Below are 16,400 nucleotides of genomic sequence, written 5' to 3'. Positions count from 1 at the left end.
CAGTAGATATAGTTCGATGATGCCATCTACTACACAACAATCCTCCTACACCGAGTACTTCCCCACCGCCTTCCGTCTCAAATACCCGATCTCACGCTCAGTTCGCGCTACCACCTCACCCGTCATCTTCCGGATCTTAGTCCTGCTCACCTCTTCACCAACCATAGTGGTGGATGTACCAGCTATACCCGCACCGCCAGCAACTTGCACTCGTTTAAGAGACAGAGGAAGCATTTGGGTGTCACTGTTTAGCAGCCCCTCAGCAACAGTGACGTTATCAGTATCATATATAAGGATTTCAGCACCATTGTGTCGTTCCTTGCGCTTCAGGCGACTGCCACGGGGTAAGGTCGGGGATGTTCGATCAGCCTGATTTTCCTTATTGTTCCTATTGCCGCTGCCAGCACCAACAGTGGCTGTTTCAGCGTATCTGACAAATTCTCGCACAATGCCCTTGAGATATGTTGCCTCTTCGATGCCGACCAGCACAGCTGAGATCTCGGATTTCATGTCTGCGATTAGGCTTGCTTCGCTGTCTTCTGCACCCGCGAATGCAGCGGCGGAGATCCAGCCACTTGGCCCTATGGCGTCAATACAGGCAGTTAACACATTGACCATGGTGGAAAGGTTGAGGGTGGGGATTTTGGGGTCGGAAGAAAGGGGCCCCTCTGACTGTTCCATGAACCGTGAGGTGTAGCCCCCTGTGGCAAGGGAGTGGCGGAGATGGTGGATTATAGAAACTGTGTCGGAGTTAGAGAGGACAGAGCGGATTGCTTGGGTCACTTTGTGGATGGGATGGCCGTTTAATTTTGTGAGGGATAGGTTTAGGCCAGTGATGACGTCAGTTATGGTGGTGTCAATCTCAGGAGTGGTGGTGGTGGGTTTACTCTGGTTTTCGGGGGTTGTTATATGAGGGCTATTTTCTTTAGATGGGCGACCAGCTTCGGTGATGATTGTTGGTAATTCTTCTTCTGATCTGGGTTGATGAAAGCGGGCGAAGTCAAGGAGGATCTTTAGTGCATGTGCGAGTTCGGGGGGGTCGAGATTTATCGGGTTCTGTAGCACTTGCAACAGTAACTTGATTGAACGCTCATAATCGACGAGGGCTTGTACCAGTGAGCCGCTTGGGATGGGTGGCATCTGTTTTGAGTTCATTGACTGTCGAAGAGCTGTCCGAATACTGTTGAGGCTCAAATTATGGGAATTTATAAGCCAACGGAATGTTTGATGCGGCATAAAAGAAACGACCAGCTTCGAAGTCTTTGGGTCAACGTCATTGACCCTTGAAGAAAAGATCTTCCCAAGCAAGAAGGAAACCTTGTCTGGGTCCACAAAATTCGCTGATGACGGTAGATGTTTAGGCTTGTCGTCCTCGCCTGATACTGGGGCTCTGCAGAATGCATCTTTAATAACATTATCAAACTTTACAGTATCCTTAGCTTCAGCTAGGGCTTCAAGCTGCTTCTTGAATTCAGCCCACCGAGCAGCTTCGTCAGGTTCAGAGAGACCCAAAAGCCGCATGTGATTCACTCGCTTTGCATCCATTTGTCGTATCGAATCTGATGGCAATCGAATTCCTTTACCAAGTGCATTGATCAAAAGCTCATCACCAGACTGTTTTAGAGACGCATCTCGGTCATGAGACGATGAAAGATCAAAGCCAAGAAGTGCGGATCCACGTATCGCAATGGCAATTCCAAGCTTCGAAAAGTAGGAGACAAAAACTATAGGTACTCTATCTGTATCTGATTTTGCGGCGATTGCAGTAGATATATCCATTAGCGAAAGGTCGGCTTGGATTGTTTGGTACCGTGCGTTATAGATTGCAATTGATGATCTGCTAGCACAGATAACAGATTGCGGGGATATTCGCATGATTGATGAGAAGGTTTCATTGGGAAGAATCAAATGAGACGATATTTCAGGTGAATATGGAGATATATTGTAATTTATAAACCCATTATTAAAAGATAAGGAGAGCCCACTATTGTTAGGGTGGAAGCTCCAGTGCAGAGACTTGGGGTCGAATGGCGTTTGTTGCTCTTCGGAGTTCGGTAGACGAATAGCCATTAGGTGTCGCAATCGCTTTGCGTGATTCGTTGAGAAATCATCTTCTGCAGCGCGAGCGGGTAGAGAAAAAATGTTTACGTCGAAGTCGCTGGGAAGCAGGTTCTCTTTGTGAAGTGGCCGGGACACAAGTATTAGCATTGAGGATTTGCCCGACTCCGTTCCAATCTCATCACCCATTACCATCGCTACGATATCCTGCCGCTTCTTAAACAGCGACTTGCGTGCGTCATCGAAAGCCACAAGAAATGCAGTCTGGATTTCATGTGTAGTGGACCTCTCAATCCCCGTAGTTGGAAGGGCATTCCACTTCTGAGTCTTGAGATCCGGTGAGAGCCTGCGAACCCGTCCATCTTTATGAACTACAAGTACATCGAAGGGATCCTGTTGATTCTCTGCTTCTAGGGATGCGGGAATGATGCCAAGGAAAACAATAGGGCTTTGGGAGTCTTTCAGCTTGAAAGAGGTGTTGGAAATGTTTAACGCATTATGAGCACTAGCAGTCGACTCATCTAGGAAACATTGCACTTGATTCTCCGGTTGCTCTATGGCACAATAAGTTTGCCTTCTTGTAACTGTATTTGAGTTCCGAGTCGACTTCTGCCGCACTGAGCAGGGAGGACATGAAAATGAAGACTGCGGCGGAATTGCATAGGAGGTGACCAGTTTTGGGAATTGAACCTGCTCATAATAAGTTAGCGATGTATCAAAATGAATGGCAAGTAAAGGAACATGGCCCTTACGTTGTAAATATTCACGCTCTCGCCGTCGATAGCGGCCACGACCTCATGTCGTTTCCTTTTCTTGGGCCCCGCTACACCGTGAACTTCACCTAATTGGCATTTACCAGCTGAAGCACCCAGAGCACGTGGCAATTGGGCAAGGACAAAGGGTGCCTGTAGCTCCATATTGCGAAAATCGCCGTCCTTTTGATGCCGACGCAACGGCCCTGAAGACTTGAAGTTTGTCGCTTTCAAAAAATATTGCAGTTTTTCTGCCGGCAATCGGGGTAATATTTTCCCGGAAGGCCTCCACGCTAGTCAAATCCGGCATCGAAGCTAGGCAGGATACGCGATTTGGCCGAGACGCGGCGGAGAAATCGCGACTATTTTCAACTGCATCCGCGGACAACATGACAGATCTCATTGCAGTGCACCAACTCCAGTTTCACATTATCTGAGTTTGTAATCCCTCTCAATCTATAGCAAGTCCCTCTTTTATTCAATCCTGTTACCATTCGGGATTCGGCTCTTGACAATGCAACAATTCTCGAGGGGATTGAATGGCTGCTATCGCTCTTGAAAGGGTCATGGGACAGCATGACCAACGGACCTTGCACCCGTTCTTTGGGAAAGGTTGGTGGAATTCTGTGTCATTTATGATAGCCTGTTAACCTTCTCAAAGGCCCAAAAGATACCGATCTCCCATCGTCTAAATGCAAACCTTTACGATCCCTGGAGCCTGAAGGTAGAGTGCCGGTTAGGAAAGATATTGTTAAAATATTGATAGATCCTACATCTGGTTCAGATAGCCCCAATCAGAGCTGTGAAAAGCCTTCAGCTCGTGGCAGCAGAAAGAGGGACAAGCAATTACAGCTCCCGCTCACAAGTAATGTCCACGAGCCCCAACCTATCACGAGAGACGAGGATGTTAATGGTAGCCGGAAAAAGCGCCGCAAAACATACACTCCAGAATCTGCTGGACAGATCACGGAGGAGCCACTATGCCAACATACTGTTCAGCAAAATCCGGCGCCTTCGTTGGGTGCACAGCTCGAGGCTGCTGCTCGCAACGAGGCTGATGCTGTAGAACAACAATCCGGGAATCAAAGCGGAGTCGAGGTGCCCGCAGCGGTTGTGGTTTCGGAGGAATTACAGAACCAGCCATCTTCATCCTCATCAGTTAATATCCACCCGAAGTCCGATGATCCTCCTATCAAAACGTTAAGACTAAACCCAAACGGGAAATTATTGAATTCTCCAGTGCGATCCAAAAGCACACCTCGGGATCCTGACGGGCCGAACAAAAAGAAGAAATCTGTTTCTCAGAAACGAAGCAAAAAACATTCTGTGTTGGTATCGTTGAATTATGGAGCCAACGAAGAGTCACGTTCCTCGATAGGCCAGCAAATAAATGAAATAATTGGTGGTCGGAAACGGTATCCTTTATCGAGGGATGTTGTCTGCGATCTTCTCCCTAGTCATCCATCCCAACAATCTTCGAAGCCTACGCATCCATTTTTCCTTGGGAAGGCCGCAGCGCAGATAACAGAAGCGAAATGTGAACAGGGTGAGGATATAGCTACCGACCGCCTAGCATGCGCTCAAAATGGCCGAGCAGCCGCTACTAATCAACTCTCGGACCAAGGTCCCCAACATAGTCAACAAACCTCGAACCTGTCACAACAGGGGAATTATTCCAATGCGACAGCAGCGAAAGCACGATCACTTCTTCCCCAAAACATAGATCCCACCGATCCAATTTGGCCCCCGAGGGGGGCTGTCCATGTACGTGGGCTTCCACCGAATGACGATAACAACTTTTCGTTGGTGGATTTCGAAGAGAGAAAAGCAAAAGGCTTGGTTGCCTCAATACCAGAATATGAGAATATCCTTTGTGTTAAATCACGACTTTTCTCACATATTATCGGGAGCGATATAAGATCCGCAGTATTAAGATCCCCAAAGAAAAAAATATGCACTCGTGACACATTCATGGGAATAGTCATGAGTCGACTTGGTTTAGCTCCAATGCCTACGGAAATGATTGGCGAAAATGTTCACCGTCAGCGAACCTCAATACCGTACACGTCGCACCCTGCAGTGGCTCAAGTTCTCTCTTCGGTACGATCATCAACGACTGCTTTCGACCAGGGGGAATCAGATGACTCGCCCTGGACGCAGAAATATGCACCTAATAGAGCAGATTCCGTACTGCAGCTGGGTACTGAAGCCATGGTTCTAAAAAGGTGGCTGCGAAATCTCACCGTGTCGACAGTAAGCAGCGGTGCTTCCGAAAATGATGGAAAGCAGACGAAAAAAATTCCTGGTGAGAGCGCAAAACTGAAGAAAAGGCGAAAAAGACCAAAGGATCTTGATGAATTCATTGTTTCCAGTGATGATGATGCACCGCCCCAAATGGATGAAATCGGTACTCCTAACGATGAGGACGAATTGGCTGGTGGAGTTACTATATCTAATAAAAGGACCGTCGTTCGATCCGATAGTCCAATCAGAGACACTAAATCGGCGTTCGAAAATCGTTTAGTGGCTAATTCGATACTTATCAGTGGCCCTTCAGGTTGTGGAAAAACTGCGGCTGTCCATGCAGTAGCCAAAGAACTTGGATTTGAAATTTTTGAAATAAATGCTGGAAGTCGTAGAAGTGCCAGGGACGTTGTCGAACGTGTCGGAAACATGACACAAAACCATCTAGTTCAACTCCTTGGACAAGTCGACGACAAGTCCCGTACCGCACCTTCACTCAAGCCAATGTTTTCCACGCACAACAGTGAACCTGGAAAGCAAAGCACCGTGAAAACCTTTTTTGGAAGGAATATGAACACGCCAGAGACAAAGCGAGGGGACATGGATGATGAGCCTTCGTTTAGCGGAAGAGGACCATTTCCGAAAGCACAACCGAGCCAGAAACAATCTCTGATTCTCCTTGAGGAAGTAGACATCCTCTTTGAAGAAGACAAACAATTCTGGAGCGGTGTTCTAACGCTCATTAGCCAGTCTAAGAGGCCGTTTATATTGACATGCAACGATGAAAGGTTGGTTCCCCTTGAGCAGTTGAAACCACATGCGATTCTTCGATTTCGCCAGCCCCCACGAGACCTCGCAGTTGACTACCTCCTCCTCCTTGCTGCTAATGAAGGGCATATTCTGGATCGAGAATGGATATCCGAACTATACACTGTAATGCGTTTAGATCTTCGTGCAGCCATCATGCAGTTGAATTTTTGGTGTCAGATGGGTGTTGGGAGTAAAAAGTCAGGCCTAGACTGGTTTACTATGTTGCCCGTTCGACATAATAACCAAACACATGAGGATAATCGTCCTAAGATTGTGAGCACGGACACGTATGTTCATGGAATGGGGCTTGTCTGCCAGGATCTCACCTGTGATGATGATGCTTACGAACGAAGGAACCAGCTTATGTTCGAGTGTTTAGGCCAATGGCAAATAGGTCTTATGGACTGGCATGAATCGAACATGTATCGGGACGAGTTACGGGGTCATGATGGCCAGAGTCGCCTTGAAGCGCTGGTCCAGGAAAGTCAAAAGGCTGATATGATGGCTAACCTCGATATGATTTGCAGAGGTTCTCCTGAGTCCCCTACTGATGTAAGTTAATTGTTGAAGACTTACCGCAGGAATAATTCTAACTTCTTCCACAGGATGTCTTTGACCTTTCCTGGCCTAAAATCACTAGTAAACGGCGCTCCACGTACACAGAAGGGTATAAACTGCTACAAACGGATCTACTGGCTGATTACGCATGTCTGGCAACAAAAATCGGTGTCGCAATGACTGTTTTATTGGACAACTCCTTCCATGACTCCTCACCATCCTCCGACGAAAACACCATTATCCAGCAGACCCTGGAAAAATTCTCCTCTCATAAACCTGTATACCTAAACCAGTCCATTCTACGCAACACCTTCGAGCCGATAATGGATGATTCGGACCCGTTTAACGCTCCATCTGGCCGTCAATCCTTTTCGTTTGACGGCGGTGCAGCACCAATTTCCGAAGACCTAGCACCGTATATACGAGCAATTGTGGCTTTCGATTTACGGCTCGAGCAACACCGGCTAGCCCTTAGTGGACCCCTTCCACATGACTCCAAGAGTAGCAAAAGGATCCGAACGACTAGATCTAGCCTAGCAGCTCTTGAAGGAGGTGATAAAGCAAGTGTACGCAAGGATAGGTGGTTTACGGGGAAACTTAATACTAGCAATGTCCTGGCTACGGGATGTCCGGAATGGCAAGACGCACTCAGATGGAAGATTCAAAGGATCTCTGTGAGCGAGGGCGGGAACCAATCTATGGACCAGCAAGACGTTGCAAGCTCTAGTGAAGGAGGAATATAGTTTTTTGCATATGTTTGAGACTACCATATATGAAAGGATAGATAGCGCCTTGGCTGTGTATGAATTAATGCTTTCTTATTGCTAATAGAAGTTTATGACATTTTCTCCTGGACTATAGGACCATTGTGAGACTTCAGGGCATAAAATTGTGGACTTAAAGACTATGGTAATTAGGAAATTCTCCTTTTAGCCTACTAGTAAAAGTCCAATTTTATAACCAGGATGTAGGGTGTACTGTACATACATACATAACTACGTAACTACCTTGACCTTGCCCTGGCGTCTAGTCACAATAAACCAATCTTCCACCATCACTATATCTCTCTTTCTAGTCTCAAATCATTGCTTACTCTAGTTAATGATTGCTAACTAGTTACTATTTACAGTGGATTAGTACTCTTAATTATTTGTATATTCTTCTATGATATAGCACCTGGCCTCGAGGATAGTAGATGCATGATACTTTATGCTTATATAACAGGTCATAGCGAGTGAAGCATGCTTGTAATAGTTAATGAGTCCCTGCTTCTGGAGTAGTTAGTTACATAGTAGTTACACATATGCAGCGTACATGAGCGGCTTGAGCAGCTATTGCTCTTGATTCTGTGGGAGGTACCCCGTGATGTGGCTTATCTAGAGGCTCTTTAGCGTCAAACTACAAATTCCTCTCCACTGCCGCAACCAGCAACTAACTCAGTCTCCACCAGGCAGCTTGATAAGCACGTCCTTGAAGCCATCTCCATTCTCGAACCCACGATCAGGCTGAGCCGTGAGAATTTACAATTGACGTATATTGCTACTCTGGAGTACTAGCTTCATTATCCGGTGTGATCTGGATAGGACTTAAATCACAACCAAGTATCCTCCCCCTCCCACCAGGAACCCAGCTTCGCCCTTTCCCCCTTGCTACCCGCAATATGTCCCTCTTTGGTACGTCTCCCGGAGATTCACCTGTGGCCAAAGCCACTGCCACTTCTGCCTCCCGCTCCAAACCATCCTTGTTTTCAGATCAGCCGGCCTTGGGTGCAACCTCATCATCCGCCCTATTTGCCGACGAGGCACAAGGAGGTTCCTCAGCATGGAACTCGCCAAATCCGAAAAGGGCTGCGCGCCACGAACTTGTTAAAATGCTATTACCAGCCTCAGAGGTTCCGGAAGGGTACATTGATGCATATGATGCAGTGTTGGATTCGGGGGATAAACTTGGTGCTGGCATTTCTGTCATGGGGGCGAGGAAAGTCCTGCGAGATTCTAGTTTGAGCGCAGAGGAACAGGCTACAATTCTGAATATGGTCGCCCCTGGTGGTCGCGATCTGCCGAACGGGCTAGGGAGAGGCGAATTCAACGTTTTGCTTGCTCTGATAGGTTTAGCCCAGGAGGGCGAAGATCTCACTTTTGATACGATTGACGAAAGAAGAAAGAGTAAGAATCCATTCTTTCACTCGTTGAATGTTGTTTCATCTTGATCTTCCGTAAAATTGCAGTGGTGACGTAAACTCACGCTAATCGATTCTCTTATGACATTCTAGGACTTCCCAAGCCTAGCATACCATATGTCGATCGGTTGAAGTCCCGCCACAGCACAGCGATAGCACCACCCGAACACGCAGTTCCTCTCCCCCACCAGCCGTCACCGCGTCGGATGACGCAAGGGTCATTTGGGGATTCTGATCCGTGGGGAAGCCCCGCATTGCATCGCGGTCACAATCATTCAATTGAGAATGGTATTGGAACTAGCCCCGTTGTAAACGGGTTCGTCGCGTCTTCACATTCTGCTACGAATGGTTTCGCTCACAGAATTTCAAGTGCACATAATGCCCCAGCCGATTCCGCTACTGAGGGTGATCAATCTGCCGGACAACCCAGCGAAAATACCCCGGGAAGTGTGGCGTCTGGTTGGGGTGAGAATTTCTCTAACCCGGCCGGTGCCGGTTTTGGATCCACAGGAAACTCTGGGCTAGGGGGGGAATTCGGACAATCTGGAGATGATCAAGGAAACACCAATCCTAATAATAATATATCTAGGTCCATTGGGGGTGGCAGGATCAGCTCGCATGGTGTAGAAGAAATAATCACGATCAACATGCTGCCGGAAAAGGAGGGCATGTTCTTTTTCCAGCATCGAAACTACGAGGTCAAATCCTCACGGCGAGGAAGCTCTGTAATCCGGAGATATTCTGATTTTGTATGGTTGGTGGATTGTCTACAAAAAAGGTATCCTTTCCGGCAGATACCACTTCTCCCTCCTAAGAGGGTTGCAGGTACGTTGTTGGCTTGACTTCAAGCTTTAAAAATGCTCACGAATTCTTTTATCAAGTCAATGGCACTCACCTCGCAGCGGACTCAAACTCCTTTCTCGACAAGCGACGAAAGGGTTTAGTACGATTCACAACTTCGCTTGTTCGCCACCCTGTTTTGAACCAGGAGCAACTGGTGGTGATGTTCCTAACCGTTCCTACAGTATGTGATGAAATTGGAGACATTTCCCCCAGCCATTAGCTGTTATGGTGGTACTAAAGCCCAAACTAGGAGCTGTCCGTCTGGCGAAAACAAGCCACCATTTCCGTTCAGGAGGAATTTGCAGGCAAACCACTACCTCCGGATCTTGAAGACTCCCTCCCTCCGACTTTGAATGAGACCTTTGAAAGAGTTCGTTCTGGGATCAGGCGTTCAGCTGACATTTATATCAACCTTTGTAATCTACTTGACCGCCTTGCGAAACGTAACCAAGGACTTGCCGCCGATCAATTCCGGTTTTCCAGAGCCCTACAGTCTCTGACCGATTGTACATCGGACACATATGCTGTCGACACCAACGACGTGCCGCTGTTGAACAATGGCATTAACTCCACAGCCAAACACCTCATCGCCAGCCAGGGGTTGTTAGATGACGAGGTTCGAGCATGGAACGACGGAGTGCTTGAAGACTTCAAGGCCCAGCGAGATTGTCTCGTGGCTATGCGCGATCTATTTGATCGGAGGGACCGCTATGCCAAGGACAACATTCCACAACTTGAGCGGAGGATTGAAAGCAATGAGAGGAAATTGAAAGAGTTGCGGGCTAGGCCTGAGGGGGTTGTTAAGCCTGGGGAGGTGGAGAAAGTTGAAGATTCGATTATCAAGGTGAGAAAGAAATGTCCTGTTAACAGCCTGGTTTTCCTTCCCACTCCCCACTCCCGGCCCACAACGATCTGCCCCTGGCTATAAAAGAGGAATGAAAAAATAAGCCCATTAATTCGTTCTACATGACCACACGAGTAACATGGACTTTTCTTTCTCTGCAGGACAAACAATCTATCGTCCAACAGCATGCGAGGGGCGTGTTTATCAAGGAATGTATCCGTGACGAGCTGCTGTATTTCCAGATGAGCCAGTATCACATCAGCCGGCTGCATCAGGACTGGAGCCAAGAGCGGGTGAAGTATGCCGAGCTGCAGGCCGAAAACTGGCGTTCTCTGTGCGAAGAAGTCGAGGCAATGCCTACTGCTGAATAGAAGGATGGACAGATTATAGCGAGAACGACAATGCATCCTACCACCGACCTCTGTATAGGGTATGTTTTATGGCTGTTGATCGAGGGTATGGATGTGAACATGGTACATAGAAAGTTTTCAAATTTTCCCTTGTCGGATGTGCTATACATTTGATCGTCTCTCCTTCATCGTCTTCATCTTCACTTAGCCTCTGTCAGTCGATATTCTTGCGTATTGTCATTTAATCCCAATTCCCCTGTTCGCATAGTCCGATTTTGATGTTGAGAGCCACTCTTCTTTTCTTGGCCTCTGTTTATCTATTTCTAATATTTTGTTTCCTGTTGATAACGCTCTTTCAGGATTACTTGGATAGTATTGTCGTTTCTACTCGCTCGTATCAGATTTTTTGGCTTTTTGAGTGCGAGTTTTGCTGAGGTCGAGTCCTGAGGACCGATTCCATCTTTTTTAATTCTTTCTTTTATACTCACCCTACCCAACTGACCTATTTCTTCAAATATTTTACACAATTTCCATTCGCACGCTCTTCTGCGCTGTGTAAACGAGATGATTTAACTGTACATTTTTGTTTTTTTGGAAACCCTGGGCTTGGATCAAATGGAACATCTGCTGCCTGGATAGCCATAGCATTTTTTGATTGCCTCTTATTCCAAATGGAAAACGCATCTCATCCACTCCCGACGATTGGTATAAATTATATCGAGGAGGGAAAGCCGTAGGTGGCTAGTAAACTACGTGGCGGCGCCACGATGATATGACGACATGAACGATATATCTTGCTGCTACTGATACACAGCTGATGCGCATATTACCATTTGCGTTCTTCTACCTAAAGCATTAATCAACAGATAGCCGTGACCCATCTTCTCCATATTGCTTCCATGATGGAACGAAAATCAAGCAATTGCCAAGTGCCATGCAGCGAGACACGATCCCACATGGGCAGGCTGCAGCCAAGAAGCGTCCAAGACTTGTGGCGAGTGGTTTTTGCATACAGATTCCCGAGTGCCAAACGTGGGACAAAACGTGGGGTCTCCCTCATGCAGATGCAGTGTGAGAGTAAATTCGTGGGCGACAATGGTCGTTATTGCCACCGAAAAGGCAACTGTTGAAGATAGAAATTGTTCATCCAAGGCGCAGCCGCTTAGGTAACCCGGATTAGGTAACCCGGCGAATAACTAGTCGGTTATTTATGCAGTTAACTAACTACTTGAACCAGAAAATCTGCTCTGCGAGGACTCTCTGTGCTGCGCACAATCATCATCTACAGTATTCTTCCAATCGACAGGCGGGCTGGTTGCATCTGCGGTCATTTGTCCCTGGTCTCCAACTGGCTATCCAATCGATGCAGCCCCGCCCGACAGGCCCTACTAGCCGGAGGGATAAGCATTGGCTGGGACTCGTTCGCGAATGATGGGAAACCAAGGCACACTAACAGACATCGCGCGGGGGTCGCCATCATTCCAACTGGCCACTGATTGTCGCCGCTGTCAGCCTCGTTTCTTTTGTGACCCGAAGAAGTGCCTCCGCTCCTCCGCTCCTCCGCTGATAACAAAATCATTTGCAGAATACCGCTCTCTCCTTCTTCTCCCTCTCCTTCATCTACTTTTTGCAAGGCGAGATTACCTTGCAGCGGGGGAGAAAAAGAGAGAAATTAGACACCTCTCTCTCTACACATTCTTTTCTCCTTACTAACCCTGTCTCTCCACTTACAAAGGAGCTGTGGTAGATCATCCATTCCCATTCGTTCCTCACGTATCTTCGCTCGCCCGGGTGCTCCCGCGTGTTAGCGCCACCAAACAGCGAACGTCGAATTTTCGTTTCGTGTTACGAGAAAACGGAGTTTTGGATGTCTTATTCTGAAGGATTATGTCCAGAGGCGTTTTTGAACTTGATATTTCGGGAAGAGCTGGCACACCGCCACGGAGGCTTGTTCTTGGCCTCGGTTAGTGTGCATTCGCAGGAGGCATTGGAGTTGCTGAGAGCAAAAATAGAAAATACTTGAAGTTCCCGGGAACCTCAGTGACGAAACAGGGCGGAGAAACAGCCAGTGGGAAAGGACGTTGTGTGAAAAGTTGGGTGCCTACGATTCCCGCTTTCACTTTTTTAGTGAGCATTTCCACTATCCTCTCCTCCTCTTATGCTCCATAGGCGGGCAGGAATCCAGGTCCTCTCGTGCTTTTTTCAGCCGTTGTCGAGTTGGAGAACCTGCGATCATGGCGTGGGAACATCTAGCTATCGATAAGCCGCACGTGGCCTACATCATCCTGGGAGGGTTTACCAGCTTGTTTATGTTGTGTTCACTGTTCGTTAAGGAAAAACTATACATTGGTGAAGCTACCGTGGCCACACTATGCGGTGTCATTTTCGGTCCTCACGCTGCCCGCCTCTTCGACCCGATATCCTGGGGAAATGTGGACAAGATTACGCTGGAATGCTCCCGCATTGTGCTCGTCGTTCAGTGTTTTGCTGTCGGGGTCGAATTGCCCAAGTTTTATATGGAAAAACATTGGAGATCGGTTGTCCTGCTTTTGCTTCCCGTCATGACCTGGGGATGGCTCATAACGAGCCTCATCATATGGTGGATGGTACCACCCTTGTCATGGCTCGAAAGTTTGGCTTGCGCTGCATGTGTTACTGCTACTGATCCCGTCCTAGCGTCATCCGTGGTTGGTAAAGGGAAATTCGCAAAGCGTGTGCCCAAACACCTTCGAGATTTGCTCTCTGCAGAGTCAGGCTGCAACGATGGTATGGCTTTTCCGTTCATCTACCTCGCTGTTTACCTCATTGACTACCGACCGGATTCGAAGAAAGTGGCCTTTCATTGGATTTGCTTTACTATCCTTTACGAATGTATTTTCGGCGCATTTTTCGGGTTTGTGATCGGCTACATTGGCCGTCACGCTATCAAATTCGCCGAACGGAAGAGCCTCATCGATCGAGAGAGTTTCCTTGTGTTCTACTTCGTACTGGCTTTGTTTTGTGCTGGTACCGGCAGTTTGCTGGGTATGGACGATTTGCTTATCGGCTTCTCTGCTGGGGTGGGATTTAGTAATGACGGATGGTTTACTGAGAAGACAGAAGAATCTCACGTTTCCAATGTCATTGATCTACTACTCAACTTAACGTATTTCGTTTATTTTGGGGCAATTATACCGTGGCAGCAATTCAATGCTCCAGCAATTGGTATGGTGCCGTGGAGGCTGGTTGTGATTGCTATTTTCGTGATCTTTTTCAGGCGGATTCCCATCATGCTAATGTTGAAACCATTTATACCTGACATCAAAACATGGCGAGAGGCGCTATTTGCGGGCCATTTCGGCCCAATTGGTGTAGGGGCTATTTTCGCTGCTATTCTCACCAGGGCAGAGTTGGAAAATGGATCAACTCAACCTCTTGCAGAACCGCCAAGGCCTGGTGACGAAAACTTCGCAATTGTCACTGTTATTTGGCCTATTACGACGTTCTTGGTGATTTCATCCATTATTGTCCACGGATCATCGATTGCTGTTTTCACCCTCGGAAAGCATATCAATACCTTGACCATCACAATGTCCTATACGCAAGCTAACGAGGATGGCCCTTCATGGATGAATCGGCTTCCTCGCATCCAAACGCAATCAAAGGCGTCAATGTCCTTGCGCAAAGAATCGATGGAATCGCAGTCGAGCGGGAGACTGCCGGAATTCCCTCCTGGGACTCTTGGTCCGGTTGGATTTCCCGGGAATCTATTACGACGTCAGAGAGAAGATGCGGAAAGTGAACCGAATAGTCGCGCATCTAGTCGTAGGCCTACAAGAAGACGGAAAAGAGGTGCGGGTGGACCGATTAGCCAGTCTGCAATTATGCCCCAGAGGAGGTTGGAGACCCCTGGTGCTCCGAAAAGTGAAAGCAGAGATGAGAACAGGCCTCCCTTGGAACAACGCGAGTTGACAACTGAAATACATGGCATGGAAATTTACCGTGAAGGCGACAAGATAATTATCGAAGATAGGGAAGGTAATGTTGTAGATATTGCCGATTATAGCCACTTGAGCCGTGAGGAACAATCGCACATTCTGCAACAGCGTAATCAGTCTCGCCAAGATCGAATCGGAGAGTTGCCAATATCCAAGGATCAGGCGGTTGAGAAACACGATAGTGAATGCTCTGGCTCTGTCGTCGATGGGAATGCCGGAGATACTTATGAAAGGATTAAAGGACTCCTCCCTACATGGATCCGTGGTGGCCGAAGGCTCACAAAAGAATCCGAAGGCGCAGGACCAACACAGAAACCAGATGACGGACGACGTCGACCCGCGAGAGCATATCAATTTGGAAACACAGTCATTGTCGAAGATGCAGATGGCGAAGTTATCAAGAAATTTACTATCCATCCTGATGAGAAGCCAATGAAGGATTCCGAGGAGGCTGATTCTAGTAACCCTGCAGAGGTGAATCTTCCATCGTCCATCGAGCTTGAGCCTATGCGACGAAGGATATCCCGCGTGGGGACCTGGATTGGCCTTGGAGAGCCTAGAGAAGGAGGCGAACCCTCCTCGAAGAAAACACAACAAACCGAAGGTGATTCGTCTGATGATGAGCGTCTTCGATTCACCATCACAAGGCCAGACCTGATGACAAAGCCCGAAATGGGTCTCAGAATGGGCAAGCATGATTTTATCAAACAGATCCGCACACTTGACCCAAAAACCCGCGCGGAACTACTCCATCACTCCTCCACTCCGGAACAGATGAAAGCCGCCCTCCAAAGGGAGCGTGCTCGTTCCGGCCACTTGGAACATCAAGACAACCGCGACTCCCAAACCACTAAAACAACAGGGCAAGAACGGCAACAAGAAGACACCCGAGCACATCAACGGGGCATCGTAGCCGCCTCTGGAGACAAGGGTGAAGAACCAGGTTGCTCCACTCCCCCATCCACCACGCGAAATCCCCGCGATTCCGAAGATGATGGCACCGAACGAATCCCACCGTCCCAACGACGCCAACCAGCCGGTTCAACCATTGCCATCCAGACCGCTCCATTCCCACAAGCATTGCATGACAGTGCAGAGACACCGGCTGAGCGAAAACGCCGGCTGGCAGCGCTGGGTGAATTGCAGGATCAAGCTGATGATGATGATGATTGGGGTGGCACGGAATCTCCGGGCGGAACTCGGGATCGGACTGGCAGACGTGGTCGACAGCCCGCGGCCCTCGAGGATCCGGATAGTGAGGATGATGGGGAACCCCGTACCGTGAAGGGCAAAGTGCAGTTTGCGGATGGGACGAGACCGGCGAAGAAAAGGGATGGGGCCGGTGAGGTGGTTGTCGCACCGCCAAAAGCGTATGTGGCTGGCTCGGGAGCTGCTTCTGAATCTCCTGCTAGCGATGGGAACGAAGGAGAGGGTAACGGTGATAGTGAAAATTCGGGTGTGGGAGGTCCTCGCGAGAGGAGTGGGAATGGGACTGGCTGGAGAGGGCATAGGCCTCATGTGTCATGGGGCGGGGAGACGGGAAGGAATATGTAAAAAGCGCTTCAGGGTAAGGGTACGGTATCTTCTAATTACAAAATTAAATGGTTGGTCTGTGATTTTGATGAGATCCTTCTATTATTTTTTTTTTTGTTTATTTTAGATTCCTGATGCCCCCTTTGTTATGCCTCGATGGTGGACTGATATAATTTTTGCTGTGTGTGCGTGTATATATATATATATATATATATATATATATATCATATATTTTTTTTTTTTTTTTTTTTT

At 48.0% G+C, this 16,400-nt stretch overlaps 3 protein-coding genes across 3 annotated transcripts; 2 read left to right on the top strand and 1 right to left on the bottom strand.

Annotated features, from left to right (window-relative positions):
• Window positions 1-45: 45 nt before the first annotated feature.
• Window positions 46-2,975, bottom strand: HCAG_02456 (predicted protein; the record flags this gene model as incomplete). The annotated part of the gene is made up of 2 exons (XM_001542235.1): window positions 46-2,748; window positions 2,811-2,975. 2 exons carry the CDS (start codon window positions 2,973-2,975, stop codon window positions 46-48), a joined length of 2,868 nt encoding a protein of 955 aa, XP_001542285.1.
• A 374-nt stretch (window positions 2,976-3,349) lies between these two features.
• HCAG_02455 (predicted protein) lies at window positions 3,350-10,659 on the top strand (the record flags this gene model as incomplete). The annotated part of the gene is made up of 11 exons (XM_001542234.1): window positions 3,350-3,422; window positions 3,472-6,416; window positions 6,470-7,096; window positions 7,284-7,331; window positions 7,552-7,574; window positions 7,873-7,934; window positions 7,979-8,587; window positions 8,695-9,426; window positions 9,504-9,625; window positions 9,695-10,288; window positions 10,450-10,659. The coding sequence occupies 11 exons, from the start codon at window positions 3,350-3,352 to the stop codon at window positions 10,657-10,659; spliced, it is 6,045 nt and encodes a 2,014-aa protein (XP_001542284.1).
• A 2,213-nt stretch (window positions 10,660-12,872) lies between these two features.
• On the top strand, window positions 12,873-16,169 carry HCAG_02454 (hypothetical protein; the record flags this gene model as incomplete). Its single annotated transcript, XM_001542233.1, has 2 exons — window positions 12,873-14,655; window positions 14,743-16,169. 2 exons carry the CDS (start codon window positions 12,873-12,875, stop codon window positions 16,167-16,169), a joined length of 3,210 nt encoding a protein of 1,069 aa, XP_001542283.1.
• Window positions 16,170-16,400: the final 231 nt, after the last annotated feature.

This window comes from Histoplasma capsulatum, genomic scaffold (assembly GCF_000149585.1).
Source record: "Histoplasma capsulatum NAm1 scaffold_2 genomic scaffold, whole genome shotgun sequence".
Classification (NCBI taxonomy): Eukaryota; Fungi; Ascomycota; class Eurotiomycetes; order Onygenales; family Ajellomycetaceae; genus Histoplasma; species Histoplasma mississippiense.
The sequence above is the reverse complement of the archived record's forward strand: the minus strand, read 5'-3'. Positions and strand labels throughout refer to the sequence as shown.